Here is a 20,412-nt window from a genome sequence, read left to right as displayed (position 1 = left end):
AATGGACTCAGGACCTGATTCTGCAAACATTGCCACATCATGAATAACTGTATTTACATATTCAGTAGCTCTACTGGCATCAGTGAGAGGACTCATATCCACAACATTATTTCTGTGTTTGCTTAATTAGGTTCTTAGCTGACTTAAAGCTAAAAATTCAATATGACAAAGTTTTTCCAAAACAATAAGCCAGAAATGGAGGACATTTTGCAACCAAGTATTGAATGCATTTTTTTTATTTAAACATTAAGATTAAATTACAAAAGCTACTGGAGCAATGGAGCAGTCATGCCAGACTTCTAAAAAAAAGCTGAAAACTCAAACTACACTTTCTTATTCATGGTTGAAGCAAAACACATGGGCAGCAGCATAGAGGTTATTGAAAAGTTTCAGGCAAAGACCAAAATGCCCATATTGTCTCTGAAAGATCTGGCTGTCATGAAGAGTTGTTTTCTTTCTCTGACAACCTTTTTTGTGTTGGGTGATTGTTTTCTTGTTATTGGGAATAAGAAATAATCATTATTTCAGAGGCATCTTTGTTCATACAATATCATCTTCTTCAATGAAAGATGTTGGCCAAACTCTGGTTATGTTACCCTAATGAAAGTATATATTAAGGACATTAATGTTTTATCTGCACAGTATGTTCTTAGTCTATTTTTAAAGATACTTTTGTGCAATGCATGTCTAATTTTTGCAATAAACAATGAGAATTACCAGAGAAAAATGTAGTTGGAGTGTGAAAAAACTGACTCCCCCCCGCCCCAAGCATAAGATTCTACCACCTTTATTTACATTGAGTAGCATCTTGCTCCTCAAGCAGTCCCACAAAAATCTATGACCCAGATTCTCAGGTGGTGTAAATTAGCATAGTTCCATTCAGCACTAGGTACTATGTCAATTTCTACTGGCTGAGAATCTGGATTGATGGGATTATTTGTGGAATAAGGTGCTATTTGGAGAAAGCCTGGGTGGTGGAATGTGACTCTACATGAGAATTATTACATTTACAACCTGCATTATTCATGGTACCCTATCAGATGACAATAATGGAGCATTTCTGTAAAATATAGGTTACGCCTAAGTATGTATGATGTACATTGGACATATAAAAACTTCAGATATGTAATACACTTGAACAGTTAAAAATATAACTTATTTTATTTATAAACTATCAATGTAAGATACTGTGCAGCATAGAAGCCATGTTCTATCTCTTCACTTCTGTTCTTCTAAAAAGATCTGTGGCTGTAATTATTAATGTTACTGTCTCTGAAACATCTGATGTTACATGTAGAAACAATCAGGGCAATATTATTTGTACATATTATTAAACATGCAAAAACTTCCTGAAGAATATTGCTCAAGTATAGAAAGATTTCTGGAGTTCATATTCTCTGTGGTAGCGTTTGCTTTATTAATATGGCTCACATGTGGTTTTGGAAACCTTCAGTTTATTTTGGAGAAATAGCATCTTTAATAACGGGTTCCCTATTCAAGTACGTGGCCCAATAGACTAAATTAAAAGTTCCAAACAATACTGGAAAAACTATTCGGGACATTTTGTCAATCTTACTGATGCTGTTATAAGTCTTTTTGCTTTCAGCAGGCTTTTCTTCTGTAGATTTCACTGCAACAGTTGCAGCGCTTGAGATGACTGATGGGGCTGAGTCCTTTGGTACGTTTGGTATGGGGGCTGTCCTTCCAGCACTATAAACATTAATTGATTTGTTTCCTAGTAATTGACGCTCTTTTCTCTGTAATATAAATAAGGAAATACCATTTAGTGTAGAAGGCAGGTGAAAACATGTTCTCAAGGATTAAACAAAAATGTCAGTTTAGTCGTCAGTCACATAAACTGTTCTCTAGTTGTTCTCATTTCAAATCCCAACAAACTATTTATGTTCTGATCTTGCAGCCTTACTCAGACAAAACTTCCACTGACATCAGTGAACTCTGAACAAGGCCTGCAGGACTGGGTCTCAGATTAGCATGTCAATTAGCAGAATCCTTTATCAAAGACAGGTTTCAGAGTAGCAGCCGTGTTAGTCTGTATTTGCAAAAAGAAAAGGAGTACTTGTGGCACCTTAGAGACTAATACATTTATTTGAGCATAAGCTTTCATGAGCGAGCTGTAGCTCATGAAAGCTTATGCTCAAATACATTTGTTAGTCTCTAAGGTGCCGCAAGTACTCCTTTCCTTTATCAATATGATCCTCGCCCTGGGTCAGTGCTTAAAATATGCCACGCTTGCCAGGGCTGAGCCCCAGCACCTCTGTGCTTGCTGCATTAGGTATGAAAGTGGAAAAAAAATTGGTTGAGCCTGGCATGCAATTGCTTGAACCCAGGTACTTCTTTCATTACAAATTAAACACTACTCTGGGTTTGCACAAGTGAATTTAAAAACCGTGAAAAAGAAAAATTTAGCTACTGGTGATGTCCCAGGGTTCCAGGATGGCTGCCAAGTCACTAACATCACATCACTGACAAAAGGAAACAACATGTGGAGAGGCCTGGGGTCCTTTGTAGCTTTTGTCTTGGTATTTACTTATTTCACAGGAGATTGATGTAAGGTATATTGCCTGCAAATATGATTTTTCTTTATGGGATCATTTGAAAAAACTCATTAGAATAGCCCTTATTCCTGACAATAGTCACCAAAGTTCCCAGTAAAGTCCTGATGCTGAAAATACTTATACATGTAACTTTCACATGGGAGTAGTCTCAATGAAATTGACAGGATTACTCCTGTGAATAAAGTTATGCTTGTAAGCATTAAATAGTCTCAGTATTTGCACACAGGGCCTACATTTATAATAACTCTGGATATATTGCAGTTGAAATGTTCATGGTTTCATAATGTTTTTTTGTTTGTATTGCATTTATGGTGATTGTTGTGGGATCCTGATTCACTGAACTCAATGCGAGTTTTCCCACTGATTCAATAACAGCAGGAATGGACTGTCTATATTAATTGTATGCTACATTTGTTTAAATTCTTAATTTCACTGAACAAAATCCATGGTAATTAGAGCTATTAAAGCTATAATTGATTTTTTGTTTTGGCGTTGGGACTGTAGGAAAAAAATGGTTTCAGGTTGATGCAAAAAAAAAATTAGATGCTATGAGTTAAATGAAAAAAGTTTGGGGTTCTTTTTAACTTTGTTTAAAAAAATTAAGCATATTTTGAAAGGGAGCATTATTTTGAAATGAAAACATGCTTGTTTTGAAGACACTGAAACAAAGTGTTTTGATTTTTTTTCAGCTGAAACTATTTGCCGAATTCAGAATGAATTTGTGAACAGTTTTCGTCAACTTGAAATGACATTTTCAGTGAATAAAATATTTGTCCCAAAAGTTTTACCCAGCTCTAGTTGTAACTTACATTTAACTCCCTCGGAGTCATACTTCCAAACACAGATCAGTTCATATGCATGGTAGAGATGAAAGTTTCCTATGCTATCCGACAGCATATGCATTAAAAAAAATCAGCATGCCCTGCAAGTTATCATCTGAAGATCAGTGACAGTGTGAGATGAGTGAATTAAATACATTTTTATGGAGCAGTTGCAAATTGTACATTCAGTTATTTGTGCTGTGCAAGGTAACTGATCCTTACTCTAGTGATTCAAAAAGTATAAATTAAGAACCTTGATTTTTGCAGCTTCCAAAGCTTTTTTGCCATCCCACGCCCAGCTTCTCTTTGTAAAATAGTTGACTGTTGCAAATTCAATCAGCGCAGAAAATACAAAGGCATAACACACAGCTATAAACCAGTCCATTGCAGTCGCATAGGCCACTTTTGGCAAGGAGTTGCGAGCACTGATACTTAAGGTGGTCATGGTAAGGACTGTAGTTACTCCTTTAAAAAGAAAAAAAAGTTAAGTTTAGGGTTCTGCACGAGACTTGGAATGTTTTGTGACTTAGGCCCTGATGCCTAAGCAGTCGTAAGGAAATAACTGTTTGTATAACATTTTAGAAGTGCATGGTACTTTGGTGACCAATAGAAAAACAAGGTCCCTGCCCTGAGGATCTTATTTGAGACTTCTGGTGCACCCAGCTCATCTTCAATTTCTACATATTGAAAGAACATTTCAAAAATTGTATACATAAAGATAGTGGTGTTAACCAGAATCTTACTTATTTTATTCATTCATATTGATATGTGGTACGTTTATAGCAGCCCTCATTTATAAAGAAGTACATTACAAAATCTGCTATCTGTGTACTGAGGAATTAATGTAATCTTCGGACTTTCTAATACTTGCATGGATATGTTTGTGGAAAGATCCATGTAAATCCTATAATCTTTTTCCTTCTGGATTTCAGCCAATATAGAGCATGAACTTTGTAGAACAACCTAACAATTATCACAGGTAATAAAAAGAAACTTGGAAGTCACTTTACTAGGATTGTAATAACTAAACTAATTAGCAGTAACTGCAGTAATAAGGTAAGATTTCAATATTTGGAGATAAAAAAACAACATACATTATTTTCAATAATTAATTTCCAGCTATTGTAGGTGTCTGATCCTGCTGCCACTGATATTAATAACAAAATTTGTTACTGATTCCACTCAGAAAAGACTTCGCCTTCCAGTTTGTACTCAAAGGAGTAAATTCTACTGTCAGTTACACCTCTGTAAATCCAAAATTTCCACTGATATCACTGGATTTTAAAAGGTGTAACAGAATGGAATTAGGTCCCCAATCCTTTGGCATCATGGAAGTTAGTTTCTGTGTTGTCCTGACCCACCTCATACGACTGATTTTAAAGCAGAATGCCTGACTGATGTCAGTGGAGAATTCTGTATAAAAATCCATACCAAGATTTGGCTCCCAGTTACTAGTGGGAAAACTGTCTTTTGTACAAAACTGATTTTTGCATTCCTCCCTTTCCCAGCCACTGTGTTTTTGTATTGCATCAGTCTTGGGTGTTTACTTCCTGCTTACAAGCAATCTTCCTGTGATAATTCAAGTTGTTTAGCGATCCCAAAAGGATTTTACCTATTATACATTCTGTAATATGGATACAGTTTGTAAATGAGTAATTATATTAATTTGTATTGATGATAATAATACCCCTATTATCATCAGTACAAATTAATTGGCACTAATTTTATGATTCATCTAAATCAGCACCTTGAAACACAGAAACACTAAAACTTTTGAAGAGAAATCAGTGTTTTCATTGCTGTGTCTAGAGAAGTATTAACCCCTCCCCCATTAAAATAAAAACACACAGATTTTATTTCTTCTTCCCTCTTCCCTCACGAAGCCACATTTAATTCTTGTGTAATTTTCATCAGTACTGAACCAAAGGACTTGGAAACATGGTAGGAAGAGAGCCTATGGTTTAAATTGGTTCAGAAGTAGGGGGACCTGAAATCACCAGGAATAGAAATAAATCATAATAAACTATTATTTCCTTACACAGTCACCCCTTTGAGTAAGACAGTCCTTTCATAACCACCACAAAGAAGTGAAATACTCACCAAAGACAGTTCTAGCAGGAACAGACTCTCTGTTTAGCCAAAAGGACACTTGTGATAAGATCACAGTCATAATGCATGGAAGGTACGTTTGGATGACAAAATAACCAATCTTTCTTTTCAGGTGAAAATGTGCAGTCATAATAGTGTATTCACCTAGAAGGAGAAAAATGCAGTGGTGGGAAAAAGTCAGACCATACCTGAAACTGATGGATCCTGCTGATTTCTGTGCCCAAGTCCTCAAATTCTGTCACCGAATGAGAGAACACACAGCCATTTCCACTGCACCAAAAATGTCTGGTCTTCCATGCAGCCTAGCTCTGCAATGCTGGAAAAACCAGGATCCAAAACATACATCCTGCTGATGTTTGTACACATGCCTCCAGAATGACACTGCATAATTATACAACACAATGAACTGCTCCTACTGTATTAAAAAGATCCAGAATCTGGCATGTTCCAATGCCACAAGGCTGCAGAAATTTGGATAGGTGACATGAATTCTGTTAGATCTAGCCAATTTTTGAGTCCTGGGCCCCAAATTCCACCACCAAAATAAAGAGTAAATCCAATTAGTCTTAGTGCATCAAATAGGTCCAGAACCAACACATTCCAGTAGTACAATGCTGCAAAAAACAAGATCTGGTACTAGGATCCAACCTGATCCTGACAATTTTTGCAGCCAAACCTCCAGATTTCTACTAAGGAAACATGACCAGACACTCCTACTACATTGAACATGTGTAAACTATGGCATGTTCCAGTGATGCAGCACTGCAAACACCTGGATCTAGAATATGGATCCCACTGACATTCCACCCCACTATCACAGAATACTTCCCACCACTCCTAGAGCACCACACAATATGGCATGCTCTAGCACCAGAGCACTGCAAAATCCTAGATCTCAAACATGGATTGTGGTGTAAAGTTTGAGCTGTTTTGTCAGTAGGCAGCAGTGTATGAAGACTACTGCAGCCTATCTTTAGCTAGCACTGGAGACAGTCTACATTCTTTTTTACAATAAAGCTGACTAATCAGACCTGGTTTCTGAACAAAAACAATAGAAAGAGCAGAATTTTGTCAAAGTGCCTAAGTTTAATGCTCCAGAGAACTTCAGCTTTGGTGGAGCAGACTGACCTGACTGGAAGGATCGATTTACAGGTTTTGCATTGCAACTAAACTCCAGAAGGAGAAGGGCCTGGTACAGTTGTGTTCCTTAGTCTATGCTATGGGCAGGGAAGTGGAACCCATCTTTAAATCCTTCACCAGTGAAGAGGAGAGCCACACTGTAGTACTGGCTGTGCTTGATGACCTCCATGTAATGTGGCTGATGAGTGAGCCCCTTTCTACCAGCATGTCCAAAAACCTGGGGAGTCTGTGGAATTGTTTATAAGAGGCTTGTATGATATGGTAGAAAACTGATATTGAAGACAAAATGGAAGAGCACATGAGAGACAGAGTACTGACTGGCATTTTAGACAAGGGACTGACAGAGAAACTACAAATGAGGGAAGATTTAACCCTTCACACAGCAGTAGAAATAGCAAGATAATTGGAGACTATTAAAAATCCAAATAAAGGCCAGTGGCTACCAGAAAGAAACCTAGAGGAAGTAACTTACAAACAGAATCACAATAGGAGATAGAGCACGACTGCAAAAAGCAATTGTAATCAATCCTCAAAGGCAATGTGAGGTGAGCCCTAGGCAAAATATAAAAAACTTTTCAGATTAGCTGCACAAAATGTGGGAAAGATCACAATACAAGAGGTGATTGTTTAAATAAAGGAGGCAAATGCTGTAAATGCACAAAAATTGGCAATTTCATTTAGCCAGAGAGAAAGAACTAAACTGACTCCATTTATTACACCATTTGAGACATTTTGCTTTCAAAGATTCCATTTCAGGATTACTAGTGTTCCTGAAAATTTCCCAAGAAAGATGGTAAAGCTATTAGAGAACATAAATGGGGTCATCCTTTTTAGAGACAACACATCAGTGGAAGAACATAACAAAATCTTCAGTGAAGTCCTGACCTAAACCACTGAATCCTGATTCAAGCTACATAAAGAAAAGTGTGTTTTCCAAAGTTAATTTTTGGGCCAGTTAATAAACAAAGATGGAATTAGTCCTATCCCCGAGAAAGTAAAAGTAATTAGAGAACTGAATGCACCAACAAATGTACCAGAACTGAGACACATACTGGAGGTGGTAAACTATCATGGTTGATAGCTGCAAGACTTTTCTACAGTGACAAAACCACTGAATGAACAACTAAGGTCCAATACTTCCTGACTCTGGGGCCCAAATCAGGAGACTGCCTTCAAAAGGGCAAAGAAATTATCTTTAGAACTGAGGTAGTTAAATTCTACAATGGTCAGTGCAGATATCAGTAGCTATGGCCCCGGTGGCGCATTATCGCATCTACATGGGTAGATCTGAATGGAAGCCAATTGCATTCTGCCCTCATACACTTAGAGAAGAATGTGAATGTGCATGTGAGAACTTTTTACAGATACATGTGTGCGAAGAGACTCGAATAACAACACCTATACCAGACAGACCCTGGAAAAGGCTAACACCAGATATGTGCGAATTTAGAGGACACCATTAGTTGTAGTGGATTATTTTTCTAGATATATTGAAATAATATATTTGAAAGATACAATAAATTGTCGTGTTATCAAGAAATAACAAGCACATTCGCCAGTTTTGGTATATCAGAACAACTAGTGACAGACAACACACCACAATTCACCACAACTGAACTTCAGTCAATCCAAACCAAATGTGGTTTTGAACAGATCGCTAGCAGCCCACATTACCCACAAGTAAATGGAGAGTCTGAGAGGGCTGTACAGACATCCAAGAAAATACTGAAGTAGGAAGATCCATTCCTTGCTCTACTGAGCAACAAGTCACTACTGTTAGTAGCGACTGGCTATAGCCCTACCCAGCTCCTGATGGGAAGGCAACTCAGGACTGTTCCAACCCTGGAAAACAATCTAGCCCCAGAGTGGCCAGACCTGAAAAAAGTAGCCAAATCAGATCAACAAGCAGAAAAAGCTTATGAACACTTTTGTAACTGATGACAGGTTTCAGAGTAGCAGCTGTGTTAGTCAGTATCTGCAAAAAGAAAAGGAGGACTTGTGGCACCTTAGAGACTAACAAATTTATTTGAGCATAAGCTTTCGTGAGCTACAGATCACTTCATAGGATGCACTCAGAGAATTGCCTGTTTGTGTCAAAGTGGATAGAGCAGAAGGATGGAGAACTCCAGCTGTTGTAAAGGAAAAGAATACCTCGCCCCGATTATACACTATTGAGACAGAACATGGAGAGTTCAACACAAACCGTCAACATCCTCAGTTTGTTCCAGAGACTGAACAAGCCACTGAGTAAACTCTACAAAGTGCAGGTGCGGAATTAGGAGAAAAAGATTCCCCTATTCCAAACTTGCCAGAGACAACCCTTGTAAATAGAAGTCAGCCTAGTCACCAAGTGTTACCCATTCTGGTCATATAGTTGAAAAAAAAAGTATGATTTGGAGATGAGTAACAGACAGATGTATGAAAAGTAAGTTTGAAAAAAAAAGTTTTAGAAATTGTTAAAATGCAGAAAAGAAAAAATAAAGAGGGAGAGATGATGGAAAGTGTAAACTGTATTATAATAAGAAAAGGAGTACTTTGGCACCTTAGAGATTAACAAATTTATTTGAGCATAAGCATAATCTGAGCTGTAGCTCACAAAAGCTTATGCTCAGATAAATTTGTTAGTCTCTAAGGTGCCACAAGTACTCCTTTTCTTTTTGCGAATACAGACTAACACGGCTGCTACTCTGAAACCTGTATTACAATGTTTAGTCACTAGGTGGCACTGTGTGAAGACTATAGCTGCATGTCTACTAAATGTTGGAGCCAGCCTTTTTTTAAAATTAATTAATTATTTTTTATTTTATTTTTAAGTTGTTACTGGTGCCTATTTTGCCTCTGTGTGAAAATCCTGACATAGATCAAGCTGGATCCTTCTCATTTTGGCACACAAGACTCCAAATTCCACCATCTACACAGAGAACACATACAGCTGCTCTGACTGCACCAATACATTCTAGATCTCTTTGCATCCATCCCTGTGCCATCCCTGGGACCTACCAGATCCTGCTGATATTTGGACTCAAGACCCCACAATGCACTGCCAAAACAGACAGTCCATAGCTCCTCTCCTAATATGCCAGACAAATCTAGAACCTGACCAGTCCTGGCAAAAGACTGCTGCAAAAACCTGTATATGGCACCTGGATCCAGGCACTTTTTGGCCTCCCAAAGTACAAATACCTCTACCCAAATATAGACTATTGTTGACCTCCTATTCCATCAGAAAAACCAAGATCCTGACACACTCTGGTGCGCAATTTCAACAACCACATCCTACAATTCGATCCAGCTAATATTTGCTCCACACTTACAATTTTTCCCTCCAAATAGAGAACAAGTAGAGCCACTCTTATTCTAATATAGATTGGTTTAATCATGTGATAAAACTGCTGAATTCTGCCAGATCCTGGCATTTTTGGCCATGCCCCCAAAATGTATTTTCTTCAGAGACAAGTGCAGCATAGACCTTTGCCACTTGAGCTAAAGGACTAACTACAAATATAATATTTGGTAGCAAGCAATGATTGTTATCCTCTGCAGACCAGCTCTAAAGGAGGATGCATAACACAGTGAAGCTAGCTTACATGTGCATGTATGGCCATATTTTACAGACAGCACAGCTGAGTAGTTAGATTAGGTAGATTATTTGTGAGAGACAGTGTGGTTAATTGTCTATGGTTTTGCTAATAGAGCTATTCTGGTATGTTATGCTGCCAAAATGCTCTTACTGTGGGTACAGTTTATATCAGCAAAACTGTGCTTTGCACCAGTGTAAATTATTCCAGCCCCTCTGTGCAAAATAAGCTGTACCAGCAAAAGGACAGTTTTGCTGGTGCAACTGTATCTACCAAAGGGACTTCTGCAGCACAGCTATGTCATTCAGGGCTCACACCTTTTCACACACCTGACCAACAGAACTATGCGGCAAAACTGTGTTGTGTAGACCAAGCCTGAGACGTGGACCTGCCATATCAGAGATCTGGGATCTAACCCCAATTTGTGTAAGCTCTCAGTGGGGTATGAGGCTGTGGGGGTACAATAGTTCCGGCTACCTGTGACTGCTGATAGTATTCCGAGGTGTAAAGGCTGCCTCTGTCTCTAATGGGCACCATGCGGAAGTGGTTATAGTAGTTGGGAGAGGCCAGCAGAGTCTGGAGGAAGAGCAGTGGGGAAACTGCCACACTGCTGCCCCCAGTGTAGAAAGACTCTTCACCTTGTTGGGGCAGGAGAAGAGTGATGCAATTTAAGAAGCCTGTCTGGCTCCTCTTCCTGCAGCTGCCTATCTAGTGCTGTTTTCTGCTCCTATAAACTCTCTCTAAGACTACTGTGATGTACTCTACACGTGGCAACCCTTTAAAACCACCCAGTGATTGAAATTGATGCTGAATGTGGTGACTTGCCTGGTAAGCAGAGTAGCTCTCTTTGAGCACATACAATAAGTGCTCCCTGATCTGCACTGGCTGCTTATGGCTTTCCAGAGAAATTTAAGCTCTTGACTTTGACCTATAAAAAGCTCAGGACCCATCTACCTGAAAGAGTATCTCAATCCTTGTGCCCAGGGAAGAGCTCTCTTCTGGCTTCTCGCTTTCTTGTGAAAAGGATCCTGGAAGAGTGCTGGGGAGAGGGGCTAGGAGAAGGTCTGCTGTAAAACGAGGTAGCATATCCCTATAACTGGATAATTTCCTATACATATTGATTTGTGATAATCCCACACCTGGTATGCAGGATTTTTTGGTGCTCTACACCTGGCTGCATTTTTTTTAATTACAAATTACAAAACCCAAAGTACTTGTTTTCATTTGTAAAACCAGTCATGGCTGATTCACACCCTACCTGTCATTTCTTACATAGTATTGAGACATTGGTCCCCCCATGTCCACTCCACCAAAGATGCCAGTTTTGCCCATTGTTCAGTTTTCCAATAAGTACCTCTGCACTTTCTCCCATGCTGCCTGTAAAGGTGTGGGTTATCCCCACATTCCCCCTTGTGGTCCAGTGTGGCACTGCAAGTATGCATCACCTTCATTTCCCCAGACAGGGGTAGCAGTAGGTTCCCTTTCCCAGTTTGAGGGGATTGGGGCGGGGGGCAGCTGTTGGCTCCAGCCTGTCCCTTAAAGGGACAGTGCACTCTTTCACACTGCTCTTACACATGGAGGAAGCTTCCCATGAAATTTGCATTTTCTCAACAGCCACAATGCCTGCAAAAAACTCAACTGGGTGTGGGGAGAAGATGATGCTCTGTGACCACTACTTATTATGCTGACTGGTATTGTCTCATTGTTACCTTGTGCTCATCCCAGTCATTTATTGTATCCACCTGTTGGCTCTAGCATTATACTTAGAGAGAAATTCTGGCCACACTGAAGTCAACGGCAAAACTCCCGTTGACTTCAGTAGGGACAGGATTTCCCTCTAAGACTTAGCTCTTTGGGACAGGAATTATTTTTTGTTACATGGTTGTACAATAACAGTGGGATGCCATTCTCAACATCTATAACAGTGGGATGCCATTCTCAACATGAGTAATCATAAGAAATAATTAATAATAAAGAATAAATGGAGCTGCTGCATTTTTTCTGTACTTAGCTGGTAGAATTTTTGGTCTTAGAGTGAAAACTGAGCTGATATAGCTGGATCCAAGTGCTGGCTATGTGATTTTGTGCTGCAACTGTGCCAAGTTGTAGATGGTCTACATTAGTGGTTCCCAAACATTTTAATAAGGCAACCAAACAACTGCATTTTGTATTTTTTTACGACCCATCCAGGATCCAAATTTAATGGGGGAGGGCAAAATCATAGGTCAGTGTCCTCCTCCACCATCACCTCCTCACCCTGCTAAGGGGCTTCTGAACATCCGCAGCAGCATCCTCTACCCTGGCACCACAACCCTACTGCTGGAGAGGTGCAGAGCGAATGCTCCAAGGTGTGGGGGCTGGTATTTAAAGAGTTTGCTCTGCAGTATCCCACAGTGATGATTCCTTTTTTGCAGGGCTGGGCCTAACTCCCTGCTCTGGGAGTTGCAACCTGGCACACAAGATCACAGCATCACTCTGTCATGATGGAGGAGTGGCTGGGACATATTTGAGTGAGTGGCATTGCGACCTGCCCATTTGGTGTCAGTGCCACTCAGGTTTGACCTATGCCATCCCTTGCAGTACCACTCAGGTATGGCCTGACCACTCCTCTGTCATGGGAGAGGAGCAGCCAGATCAAACTTGAGTGGCACTATGACCCTGTGTACCAGGTCACAACACCCAAAGATGGGTTGCTGGGCCCAGTCCCATGAGACAGAAGCTACTTGTGCAGTGTAAGTGCTGGGCAGCCTAACTTTCCAACTCCCCTGCCCTGGGCCTCTCCTCCACACCAATCCCATGACCCATTTACATCCTTCCCATGATGCAGCCCATCCTTTAGGAAAAATTGGCTTAGATTTTTTGATGGATTAGAAGTTGCTACATTTTTTAAAAAATCATTTAGATAATAGAATTTTGGAGAAAGAATATGGCTAAAAATTGGCAGGCTCCAGTGGGATCTAGACCAATGTTCCCTCTAATTTTTGACAGGCCGTGTACATAAAAAATTTCTTCTGTGCAAATGTTTGTGCTCACGGTGTTTCGCCGTGTGCGTGGGCTTTAGGATCTTAGTGCGCATGCACACGCGCACAACTTAGAGGGAACAGTGATCCAGGCACCAGATACATGTTTTTCATATGCTATTAGTCTGGATACATCAAGGGTCATTTTACCAGTGGTAGAATGGTGGCTACACTTGTAGGCTGAGGCCTGGGGTGAAAAGAAAATGGCAGGTTCTGGCAGAATCCAGGTATGTCAGATCTGTGTTATTATGTCGTTGTTGCACCAGACCACACTTGCCTCAGGATACACCAGGGTCTGTAATTTTTTGGTACAGGTGGAGCAGCTGGCTGTGTTCTGTATTTAGATATTGGAATTTTGGGCAGGAGTGCAAAAATTGGCAAAATCCAGCACAATCTATGTTTTGGGTCTGGGTTTTTGTAGTGCTGTGGTGCTGCAATGTGCAAATATCCAAGATCTTTGGTGCAACAGAAGTAGCTGGACTTGTTCTCTCTTTATTAGTTCTGAATATCTTCTCTGTGTAGGCAGTGCAGGAATATTTCGATACATACAAGTGGCTGGATGTGTTCTTTATGTAGGAAGTGGAAGTACTGGGGCTTTGTTCTGGTTTTTTGCAATACTGTTACATGGGGAATTTTTTTGTGGCAGCCTTGTTCTCTATGTAGCCAGTAGAATTTGGGGGCTTGAGTGCCAAGATTAGGAGGATCAGGGTTTTTGCAGCATGCCAGTACTAAAATGTGCCAGATTCCAAAATTTTTTTGGTGCAATCTAACTAGCAGAGTATCTTTTTCTTCAGGGAGAACATGGGGAGCTGAGTGCAAAAATCAGTAGGCTCCAGTAAGACTGGTGGAGATCCAAATTTTACCTCTTTCTAAAAGGCATCCGCTTGAAGCGATAGCATAAAGGGTGTGTAAAATTTTTATATACCCAAACATTTTCCCCCATGCAATTGGAGGGGTTGTGCAGTTTGACATGTGGTCCAAAATATATCCAAAGGATCCAAACTGTTGGATTTGTGCAATATTCTTCCGTCTTCCACTCCCTCCCCACAATCCTCCCCCCCACATTCAACAGTTCTGTTCAAAGGAGAAACGTCTTAAATATCTGATCACAAGTAACTCTGATTACCAGCCTACTGCGAGCTTGATGAAGTACAGAAAAGCCATCACTGACTGATGCTTTCCCTGTGTAAAATCGGATTTTTGTATTTTGCTAATCCCTGGTTACAATCTGTGTCCTGCTTTTTGCGATCCACCCTGCAATCAGAATCCAGCCTGCCCAGATGCAACCTGGGACATTAAAAAAATTCTTGACATTGGAAAACCGTAATTTATTAGCCTAAATCTTAGGGAGGGGAGAGGATTTCTGGGCACAAACTTTTTGATGCCTCCGAGGATTCTGCTGTTTCCTTAGGTTGAGGAGTGCAAGGTGGCTTTCACGGTAAAGCAGAGACGTGAAAGTGGCCAAGAGCTGATACCCTGGAGTGTCCACTGCCTGCTTTGGATTGTTTTCTTTTTCCTGGGATCAGGGCGAGTTTCTAGGAGATGCCCCCATACATCCTCTGGATCTTTTTCTTGGTAGTTTTGAAGGCAAGAGGGGAGCTGCCATTCATTGCAGAAAACAATGCAGCTATGATGGTGAACTGGTAAGGAAATAGGTCTTTGTTCTTTAATGGGAGGCAGCTTGCTTTCCCCAGCAGGCTCTTTGCTATTAGGGGAACTACTGTGATTCTACATGCACATCCTGGCTGCTGATTCTCTTGGCTTATTTAGCAACTGTTTTATGGATATTGGAGGGGTTGGGAATGATGGGAGCATAATTTTGGAGGAAAGCGGAGCATAACTTTCCTTTGTGGTTGCCTTGTACTATGCAAGGTTGCCTTGCTTTAGGAATGTTTGGAGAGTAAACAGCAAGCCCAGTTGGGCTCAGAGTGGGTCCGACCTTCCACAGGTCTGTTTGTTTGTTTGTTTGTTTAATTTTGAATAGAGAGCTTTAAGCACCTTCATTCCTTAATGCTACCATCCTTTGTGATTGTGTGGGTGAGAGAGGTTGGGGGCAGAGGGGTTGTGCACATGCTAAAGTGCCCTAAATATCCCTTCCAAGGATAGCACAGGTTACCAATCTGGTTTACACCTTCTCCTCAGGTCTCAAATTAGACCTCAGAGCCTGTCATTTATAGCCAGTGATAGGAGGTGCCAGGTCCTCACAATAAATATGTCTCAGTGCTTTACTAGTGTTAATTTCTGCCAGAGCATTGTTCAAATCTGCATTCTAAAAGTCCCCTGTGAATGAAGCCACTGGGGGAGGGGATGGCTTTGTTTAAAGACAGGATATTTTTGGTTCCAATCATAGGAGCCCTTAGACTCTACTCCATTAATTCTCTCAAGACAAGTATATTATATAACCTGTTAAAGCCTCTGTGCTGTGGAACCCATGTAACTGTCAGGGCTGGTCTGGCTTCACCCTCCCAGGTAGCCCCACCCCCACCCCCATCAGAGCACAGGGCTGCCCTGACATGAAAGCCTTAAGCAGGAGGCGAGGGAGGGAAGGGGGGCCTCACGTGGGTGGCTGGGCTGGGATTAAAGCTTCTTTGCCTCTCTAATGCTGCCACATCTGGTGCCTCCACTTCCAGTTATAGAGGAAATGGGAATTCTTGGGGTTAGCACCTCCTCTCTGGCCATGAGGTACCCAGGACATGCTGCAAAGCTCAGCAACAGCTGCCACCTTCCCTCTTCCCCCTCCCCCAACCGGTTTCATCAAGCAAATCACTATAAACCTAGAATTGGTACAGATCTAATGGGTGGGCAGTGTTTGCCTCCTGGCGCTGTTCCTCCAGCAGGGAAATAAGCCAGAAATAGTGCTGCAATTTCAGCAAATACAGCAGGACCTCGGAGTGACGATCACCTCGGGAACGGAGGTTGTTCATAGCTCTGAAATATGTGCTGTTTGTAACTCTGAACTAAATATTATAGTTGTTCTTTCAAAAGTTTACAAAAGTTTGCAGCTAAACACTGACTTAATACAACTTTGAAACTTTACTATGCAGAAGAAAAATGTTGCTTTGCTTTATATTTTTAGTAGTTTATGTTTAACACAGCACTGTACTGAATTTGTTTTGTTTGTTTGTTTGTTTGGTTGGTTGGTTGGTTTTGGCCTCTTCTATTGCTTAATGGTGTACTTCTGGTTTCAAATGAGGTGTGTGGCTGACTGATCAGTTTGTAGCTCTGGTGTTTGTAACTCTGAGGTGCTACTGTACAGTTGCCAAGACTTGATATGCATCTCCCTAGTGCCCGCACCAAAGAGCCAAGAGCCTGTATGCATCTCCCCCCACTGCACCTCTTTTTCCTGTTAGCAACTGTGTGGTGGAAAGATGCATTCTACCACACCTGTACTGGTACTGATGTTTTCAGTTCCTACAGTCTGTCCCATCAGATGATACTGGTTAAGTCGTGAACCATCTTCTGCAACCACTACAGATGTAGCGGTGCTATTAGTCCAGACGTAGACCACTTCAGAATTGGGGTAAGCATCTGTTAATGGAAATAAAGATGACAGGTTAAAACAGAGATTAATTTCCTAGTGGACTCTTAAATTATATAAAGAAAAGGAGGACTTGTGGCACCTTAGAGACTAACAAATTTATTTGCGCATAAGTTTTCGTGAGCTACAGCTCACTTCATCGGATGCATTCAGTGGAAAGATGAAGTGAGCTGTAGCTCATGAAAGCTTATACGCAAATAAATGTGTTAGTCTCTAAGGCGCCACAAGTACTCCTGTTCTTTTTGCAAATACAGACAAACATGGCTGCTACTTTGAAACCTTAAATTATATAACGTTGGGAAGGGAAAGGGGAAGAAGAGAGGAGTGACAGAGGTTAAGAGAAACAAATAGAGATAATATAACTATGTTTCCATATGTCCGTCTCACAAAGTATTAGGTTGAAGCCTTCTGACATAACAGATGTGTGGGATGGTTTGTAAAAGGCTGGAACATTGGAGTTACAAATATAATCCTTTTGGCCCATTTAATTTTTGGGAGATTTTGACTGGAAGAGTGAAATGTGCATGGAGTGGTGTGGGGGTGTGCTGGCTGGTGTATATGCCTGGCTGGGGTTGGTGAGAACGTGTGCACATGTGGGAGGGGGAGGCTGATGTGCCTGCATGTGTGGAGAGGGTTGAATTGTGTGTGTGCAAGTGTGTGTTTGATGTGAGTTCTCGCTGCCTACTATTTTTTAGCTGGAGGCCCTAGGAATCAAAGGCAGTGGCAGAGTTGTCAACTCACATGAAATTATTGTGAATCTCACAATATTTACTGGTTTCAGAGTAGCAGCCGTGTTAGTCTGTATTCGCTAAAAGAAAAGGAGTACTTGTGGCACCTTACAGACTAACAAATTTATTAGAGCATAAGCTTTCATGAGCTACAGCTCACTTCATCGGATGCATTTGGTGGAAATTTTTCCACCAAATGCATCCGATGAAGTGAGCTGTAGCTCACGAGAGCTGTAGCTCACAAAAGCTTATGCTCTAATAAATTTGTTAGTCTGTAAGGTGCCACAAGTACTCCTTTTCTTTTTACAATATTTACTATTTTTCTTCAAGCCCCAGTGCCTGGATCATGTTACTATATGAGAACCTCAGCTTTCACATTTAGAAAAAAGTTTCAAGCCCCTGTGATTGTAAAGGAAGGCTTGAAAACAACAGCCCTATAGTCTTAAAAAGCAGGCGGCAATTTTTTTTAAAAAAGCTATGGTTTTTTAAGAAGATCTCTTTATTTTGGGGGTGCCTGTCTTACAATTTTTGAATGTTTAGCGGTGGCAATGGGGTTGCAAGGACCCAGAGACTGTTTTACCAAATCCTCTGGAAAAACTAATGACCAGGACATCAATTTCCTTGCAAAGAAAGCGCAAAATGCAGGTGTGACAGACATGGAAATGCTTTGTAATAATGTAAGAATAGGGTCTGTGCAGGGTTGCAGCACAATAGCTTCTCAGATTTAAGAACATCCAAGCACACAGTTGAAAGATAATGGGGAAAACGGGTGGTGTTAGCTTCAAGATCCTGTATCCCATCTTCAACAAGTCACAAGCCTTGTTTTTCTAAAGCTGGTAGCCTGTCTTGGAAAGCAGGGACTCAGAGAAGGACTTAGGGATCATTGTTCACAATCACCTGAGCATGAGCTCTCAGTGCAATAGTGTGGCAAAAAGGGGAATATCAAATAGAAGTAGGGAAGGGATCTTGACTCATACACAGCATCGATGAGACTGCTACTGGAATACTATATCCCGTTCTGGGGTCCACACTTCAAGAATACGGGCTAGCAGCTTGCTCCATCCACTCCACACATCAGCCTGGTATGGCAGTGCCTCCAGGAACGGTGCACCCTACTCTTGTTTAGAGGGAGGCAGTGTAGCCTAATAGACAGAGCACTGGACTGGGACTGAGGAGATCTGGGTTCTATTTCCAGATCTGTCACTGGCCTGTGGCATGACCTTATGCAAGTCACTTCACTCAGTTTCCCCATCAGCAAAATGGGGATAAAGATAGTGACCTCCTTTGTGAAGTGCCTGGAGATCTAGTGATGGAAAAAGTGCTATATAAGAGCTAGGTGGTTTTATTTTTATTGTTATTATTATTATTATGGTTGTGGAAATACTAAAAAGAGTTCAAAGAAGGGCTATAAGAATGGTCAAGGGCCTAGAAAACAAGGCTTCTAATGTGAGGCTTAAGGAGCTAAACTTATTGAAGAGAAGGTTGAAAAGTGTTTTGATCACTGTGCACTGGTACTCACACATGGACAATGATCTGAGAGTGGGGGATTTTCAACTTTGCTGAGAAGGGCCTAACAAGATTATGTCTGGAAGTTAAAGTTAGACAAATTCAACCTTGAAATAACACATGATTTCCTAGTGGTGAGGGTAATTAAATATTGAAACAGCTTACCAGGGGAGGGGCTGGACTCACCATCACTTGGAGTCTTTAAGACATGACATATTTCGTAACACATACTTTCATCTGGCTTCTGGGTGAAATTCTGCAGCCTCTGTCAGTGGGAGGCAGTGGGAAGATCAGGCTGGGGTGTCATGGTGGTCCCCGGTGGCCTTGGAAGCTGTGGTTCTATGAATTCCCCCTTCCTTCATGGAACATGGGGAGAATAGGAGTGCCTCTATTTTCCTCAACATGCTCAGAACACTTTCAGCTTTGCACTAAGACAATGAATATAACCAAATCTCATGTTTCAGGGTTTCAAGGGTCAGGAAGGATTATTTTCCCCCAGTGCACAATTGGCCAGATGAGTTCTGGGTTTGTTTGGGTTTTATTTTCCACCTTCCTCTGAAGTATCAGAGATTGGCCACAGCTGGAGATGGGAAACCAGACAGGGCAGATGAGTGCTCTGAGGTGGTACAGATAATCCTCCTTCTTAGATGCCTGGCTCACCCGACTTGCTCACATGCTCAGGATCAAACTCATCAGATTTGGGTCAGAAAGAAATTTTTTCACAGGTCAGATTGGCAAAGACCTTGGGGTGTTTTGCCTTCCTCTGCAGCATGGGCCATGGTTCACCTGCTGCGATAATCTAGACAAGTGGTTCCCAAATTTGTTCCACCACTTGTGCATGGAAAGCCCCTGGTGGGCTGGGCCGGTTTGTTTACCTGCTGAGTCTGCAGGTTTGGCTGATTGCGGTTCCCAGTGGCCGTGGTTCGCTGCTCCAGGCCAATGGGAGCTGCTGGAAGCGGCGTATGTCCCTCAGCCCGCGCCACTTCAAGCAGCTTCCATTGGCCTGGAGCAGCGAACCGCGGCGACTGGGAGCCACAATTGGCTGAACCTGTCGACGCGGCAGGTAAACAAACTGGCCCGGCACGCTAGGGGCTTTTGCACAAGCGGTGGAACAAGTTTGGGAACCACTGATCTAGACATATCTCACCTAATCAATTCCCTGCCATTGCTGGGGCCTTGGACATTGGTTACATCCTGTTCTCTGTATCTGGCACACAACAGTTTAGTCTAACTAAATTCTGAACTTAATATAGAGTATCTGAGTGAAATGGAATGGCTTGTGATATAAAACAAGTCATACTAAGTGATCTAGTGGTGGCCTTAAACTCTATGAAACTATGAAATCAAAAAGGACTCTGAAGAGTTAAAAAACCATTCTCAAGAGAAGAAAGGGGGT

General features: G+C 41.3%; 1 protein-coding gene across 3 annotated transcripts in view; it reads right to left on the bottom strand.

Moving 5' to 3' along the window:
* Positions 1 to 222: 222 nt before the first annotated feature.
* Positions 223 to 20,412, bottom strand: part of GABRA5 (gamma-aminobutyric acid type A receptor subunit alpha5) — a 77,607-nt gene continuing 57,417 nt past the window's right edge. For 2 of the 3 annotated variants that reach the window (XM_043492484.1, XM_038407195.2), the window contains exons 7-10: positions 16,629 to 16,772; positions 5,498 to 5,650; positions 3,651 to 3,862; positions 276 to 1,757 (exon numbers count right to left, since the gene is read on the bottom strand). In XM_043492484.1, the coding sequence (XP_043348419.1) occupies positions 1,455 to 1,757; positions 3,651 to 3,862; positions 5,498 to 5,650; positions 16,629 to 16,772 (812 nt within the window). In that variant the 3' untranslated portion in view covers positions 276 to 1,454. Of the gene's footprint in view, positions 1,758 to 3,650; positions 3,863 to 5,497; positions 5,651 to 16,628; positions 16,773 to 20,412 lie in introns of all 3 variants that reach the window. The other variant, XM_043492425.1, reaches the window with a different exon arrangement.

The sequence above is a fragment of the Dermochelys coriacea genome, chromosome 1 (genome assembly GCF_009764565.3).
Source record: "Dermochelys coriacea isolate rDerCor1 chromosome 1, rDerCor1.pri.v4, whole genome shotgun sequence".
Taxonomy (NCBI): Eukaryota; Metazoa; Chordata; order Testudines; family Dermochelyidae; genus Dermochelys; species Dermochelys coriacea.
Note: the sequence above shows the minus strand (reverse complement) of the source record. Positions and strands in the feature narration are given on the sequence as shown.